The sequence below is a fragment of the Phaethon aethereus genome (assembly GCF_964289735.1).
Source record: "Phaethon aethereus genome assembly, chromosome: 1".
Taxonomy (NCBI): Eukaryota; Metazoa; Chordata; class Aves; order Phaethontiformes; family Phaethontidae; genus Phaethon; species Phaethon aethereus.
Window position 1 is genome coordinate 117,530,283 of NC_138575.1, and position 5,189 is coordinate 117,535,471.

At 48.7% G+C, this 5,189-nt stretch overlaps 1 protein-coding gene across 1 annotated transcript; it reads right to left on the reverse strand.

Moving 5' to 3' along the window:
• Positions 1-4,198: 4,198 nt before the first annotated feature.
• On the reverse strand, positions 4,199-4,873 carry EPCIP (exosomal polycystin 1 interacting protein; the record flags this gene model as incomplete). The annotated part of the gene is made up of 1 exon (XM_082014093.1): positions 4,199-4,873. The coding sequence occupies one exon, from the start codon at positions 4,871-4,873 to the stop codon at positions 4,199-4,201; it is 675 nt and encodes a 224-aa protein (XP_081870219.1).
• Between the last annotated feature and the right edge of the window lie 316 nt (positions 4,874-5,189).

Sequence of the window (5,189 nt, forward strand, 5' to 3'; positions counted from 1 at the left end):
CCCGCCAGGCAGCGACCCGCTACACCGCTCCGCTCCGGCACCGCCCGCTCCCGCCACCCCGCGCCGCGGCCCAGGCCCGGCTCCCCGAGCATGATAGCCGCCGAGCCGGCGGCCACAGCGCCCCCTGCCGCCCGCCGCCCGCTGCCGCCCGCCCGCCAACAGCGAGCGGCCGCCCGACCATAGAGAGGGGCTGGAGCGGAGGATAGAGCGTACGGGGCGGGGAGCGTAGAAAGCCCGGACTAGAGCAGCCACCCCCCGCCACTCGCCACGCCCCTGCTTCCTTTCCCAGCGGCCGCCGCTGCCGCCATCTTGTGTGGAGGGAGCAGCGCGAGCCAGTGCAGTGCGTCACGTGGCCGCGCAGCGTGCGAGAGGGGAGTGGGGGGAGAGGCGCCCGGGCCCTGTGGCGGTGCGCCATTGTGGGGAGGTGCGGGTGTGTGTGGGGTGTCCTGGCCGGTGTACCCCCCGGGGTAGGGGGTGCTCCGAGCCTCGGCCTTCCCATCCCCGCCCCTATGGGCTTGCTTTCCACCACCAGCTTGCGGACGGCGGCAGCGGGCATCCGGAGAGGGTGCCACGCAGCGCCCAGCCCTCGTCATCTCCTCAGCGGCCAGGGTGCTCGCCTCAGATGGGTCTCGCTCCCCGGTTCTGCACAGCCTCTGCCGGAAAGTCGCTGCTCTCCCTGAGGAAATTGGGCTTCTGGCTTGGAGAGGGGGAAATAATGTGGTGGTGCTCTTCACTAGAGCTAAATTGTAGCATCTTTCATGTGCAGGGCCCTTTGGGGTTGGTCTAGGCAGGGAGCATCCTCAGCAGTCAGTCAAGCTGGCTTCAGTGGCCGCTGCATTGACTAAAAGCTGTGCATTTGCTGGCAGCTGGCAAGACATTGCTGGCCTTTTTAAAGACAGTCTCTCCAAGTGCAAGTGTTGGGAGCTGGAGGGATCTCTTTTCAGCCTTCCCGCCATATTGGGAGGGCAGACTCTCGTGCAGCCCACCCTTGCCAGCCACCTTGGGAGTTTTCCCCGGAGGAGATGCAGGGGGTTTGTCTGGCGTCCTACAGGCTCTCGCTGCGGCTGCACAGCAAGGTCTCCCGCAGAAAGCATCATGTTACTTCCGTGCTGTTCTCAATCTGTGTTGAGTTCCCAAAGTCACACCAGAATTACTAGTAGGAAGGAAAACTAAATTTATAGCTCCTATCTCCATTTTTTTCTGATACAAAAATAATCGCCTCAGTTTCTGTTGATTGGCATATCCAGTAGTCATGCATCAAGGTTAAAGACTGGCAAATATATGCAGGTTGAACCTGATACATGGAAAACAAAACCATTGTGTATATAAATATTAATTGCTATAAATACATGATCAAGTGCCATAGGGTGTTGAGTGTCGTTAAGTGTGAGTATCTTACACTGGGGTTTAAAACATTCACAAAATCCCCTAACTATTTCTGCAGAGTGATGCTGTGTGTAGTTTACATGCAGACAAAAGAAGCCACCAACAGTTAAAACTCACAATGTATGTGGTATATGGCAAGGCCATATAAAATTGAGATGGGGAGAATTTAATTCTTGGTTCAAATTGCTGAAGAACAGGGGAGTTGAAAAGATCACTGCAATATTGGTGCTGTGGATTTCTGCTGCACATGTAATTGAGAGGAGGATTTTTCCCTGATTCCAGGAAAATTTGCAGTGCTTATTTGGGCACAGGAACAAGAGGTCTTTTACGTCAGCCTGATTCAGAACGCTACAGTGGCAAAAGTAAACCGAAACTGTAATTTGCAGTGTTAGAAAGTCCGTGGATTTATGAATCTCATGGTTTCTTCGCAACAAGGCCAGAATACGTCCATTCTCAGTTACCGCTGCATGTGTGAACTTTGAACGGCAACAGCAGCCACCCATTGCTGTCATGGCAATGGGGACGTACTGTGTTATTCAGCACATTTTTTACTAGAGGGCAGCAGAACCTCAGTGAATTCACTGAAGATGATTGCGGTTTCATTTTCCCAGATTTTAAACAGGGGGTTGGTACATTTAGAAATCAATATATTTGTGTGTGCCAGCTCTGTTTTGGGTTTTTTTTTTTTGTTTTTTTTTTTTACAGCACTATCCTGTGCAGGATTAATGACTAGCCAGTTTGTGAAGGCAAGGTGTACTTTTGCACAGACAGTTGGATCATGGGATCCCTGGGCAGACAATATGAATTTTGCCTGTGTCTGTAATTCATTCCAGGCATGTAACATGCTCAGAACGTCTTCCCCCTGCTGTCAACCTCTGTCAGCCCAGCTCCAGCTCCTAACTGTTTTGTAACCTGTGACACAATCGTGAGAGGTATCACTAGAAATATTTGTGATTTGGTGAGAAGGCTTACGGTTTGTTGCCCAGGTGTTGGCAAAGGAAACAACGTCTTTACAACAGCTGATTTAATATTTCTCTAGTTGAGTTAAATCGAGTTCAATCCCCAGCCTCCAAACACCCATGTGCTTAAATCTGTTAATTTGCAATTGCAAATAGTCCCCATTAATTCAATAGTTACTGCATTGTTGATTTCAGTGGGAAAGCTCACAGTAATGGAAGGTGTGCATGTATTTAAGTATTCTGAAAAATTAAATTTTGCTTTCTAGCAAAACTGCTCCATCGTTGATTACAGTTATAGAAAAAGTCTTTCTTTAAAGTTGTCAAAGCAAATTCATTGGTTCCTCAGAATCTTGAGAGCTAGTCCCCTCAGTACACATATTTTATCCCAATTTCATGTAACCCTTTGCTGGCAATGCAAGACTGTTAGGACTTGCTATTCCAAAGCCTTTATTGTGCTGCATGGATGGATCCCGGCCTTAATCTTATCTCATAGAATGCAAATCCTGCAGACAGGGGCAAGGAACAGACTTTGGGCTATATGAATAGTCCTGATGTATGTTTTTCAGGGGAATGGCAATCTTTCTGCTGCAGAGCATCTGAAAATTGTTTGCTACATGTCTGCCAGAAGGCTCGCCTCCCTTATCAGGCAAGAGTTGTTGGATGCTGTCTTTCTCCTTTCTCATAGGGGAGAACATGAGCAGAGCTTGCCATTATCACAACAGATGAAGTCAGGTTCCCTGCATTTGGGGAGACTGCAGGCGTCAGCATGCCCAATGTGCAAGAGATGGGCCTTTCCCTGGGAAAAACACCTTTGTGAGCATGGTGTCTCACCTGTCAGGTGGCCTCTTGCCCCCAAGCACACTTTCGGTGGTGCGCTGAGGTTGGAGGCGGCCTGTGTAGCCCATCCCTACTTTCAGAAGAGGCTGTGCAAGCAGAGGGTTCCCGGCTCTGACTGAGTATTAGAGGGCAAGCACAACTCAGCACTCCCAGTCTGAGTAACCTGTAACCACCTTGCACCCCTTGAACCTGACGGCAGTGGGCTGTATCGACAGGGGCACAGCCAGTACTTGGACGGAAGGGATTATTCCCCTTGTACCGGCACTTACTAGACTGCATACAGAGCACTGCATGCAGTTTTGGCCCCCCGCCCCCGGTGCAAGCAGGCTGTGGATCAACTGAAGTGGTCCAGTGGGGAGCCACCAAGATGGCCAGAGGCTGGTGCATGTGACTGTGCGAAAAGTGTGAGGAAACTGGGCTTGCTCAGCCTGCAAAAGGGAAGGGAAAGCTGGGGTTAGTACATGGCAAAAAGTTTCCCCCTGAGGATAGGCAGGCAGTGGAGCAGGTTGCCCAGTGAGGTTGTGCAGGCTCCATCCTTGGGGATTTTTGGGACCCGACTGCAGAAAACTCAGCTGCCTGGTCTGATCCCAGAGGTGGCCCTGCTTGGCACAGGGGGCTGGACTGGAGACCTCTTGAGCTGCCGTCTAACCTGAGTGATTCTCTGTGAGGCTCAGGTTCTTCTACAACTGGAGGTATGTGGTTATGTCTTTTTCTGTCTGAAGCACAGCCTTAAAATTTATCTGCAGATTTCAGTTCTTAGCTTGCAATACATAAAAAGAATTTGTACTGATGCTGTCTAAAACAGTCTTTTCACATTTTCTTTGTTCTTTAAGAAAGCATTTATTGTATTAGTCTGATGAGTCTGACTTACTTTAAACACCTTGGAGAGTGCTATCACAGTAAGAACTGTCCATCTCATAACAGCTCCTCCTGGCCAAACCAAACAGACTTAAAGTAAGTCCCGTCACTCTCTTAGCAATTTTCCATGCCTCTGACTACTGAATACATTAAATAACTCAGTAAATGAATGTTACAACATAGCTCTTGTTATCTGAGGTTGAGAAAACATCAGAGTACAGCAGGCTGGGAAAGTGCTCTGTGATACTAGAAATATTTTCGACACTGTACGACTTCAGCAAAGAATATCCATTGAAAAGTGAGGTATCTAGAAAAGAAATGTATACAAGCATTTGCCTGTCTTTGTTGTGCCCTGCAAGCAAGTCTTCTTTTTCCTTGTTGCTGCTGCTGTAGATGGTTACACTCTGCTCTGGAAATCGTCCCTTGACCTTGTTTACCCGGAGCTTTCGAAGCCCCCAAATGGCCAAGTATTCTGTTGGGAGAGGAGTGGTGCCACAGAAGGACAGCTTCAAATCCCACACCCTTGTGAAATTGAGGAGCATCTCCAGCACAGAGGTGTCTGTGAACCAAATGGTCAGGTGGCTATTGTAGGTAGTTCTTTCCATGGTAGAAGGCAGCACTGTTTTGCAATTGCACATTAAGTTTGCCAGGCAGTAATCACAATCACGGATATCCGCTGAGCAGCTGCAGTTGCGAATTGTGTTTTCCTTGGTGAAAATTAGCGTATGGTTCTTCTGACTTCTCACAAAACTGCCAGTGATGTGTATGCCAAGGAAGCCAGCCAAAATGAGAGCCAGCCAAAAGGAGAAAGCAGAGAAGGCTATTGGCTTCATTAGTATTGGTGCCAAGCTGCCAAGTGTGTCCTCCGTTTATTCAGTGAATTATATCACTTGGTTTTACCTACTGAGGAAAAAAAAATTATTTATTATACTAAAGACCACTCAACAGTTAATATTACTTTGCTTTTCCCACTCATTATCTGTCTCATCTATTCAGAACCATATTGCAGTCTTGCAGGTTGCCCTGCATTAGAGGGGAAGCACAGCTACACCGATTCAGAAAAATGAATTGTGACTCATGTTTGGGATTCTTCTTTCACTCCTCTTTTGCTCTCAATGGTTTCCTCTGCTTATGGGACAGCTTGGACAC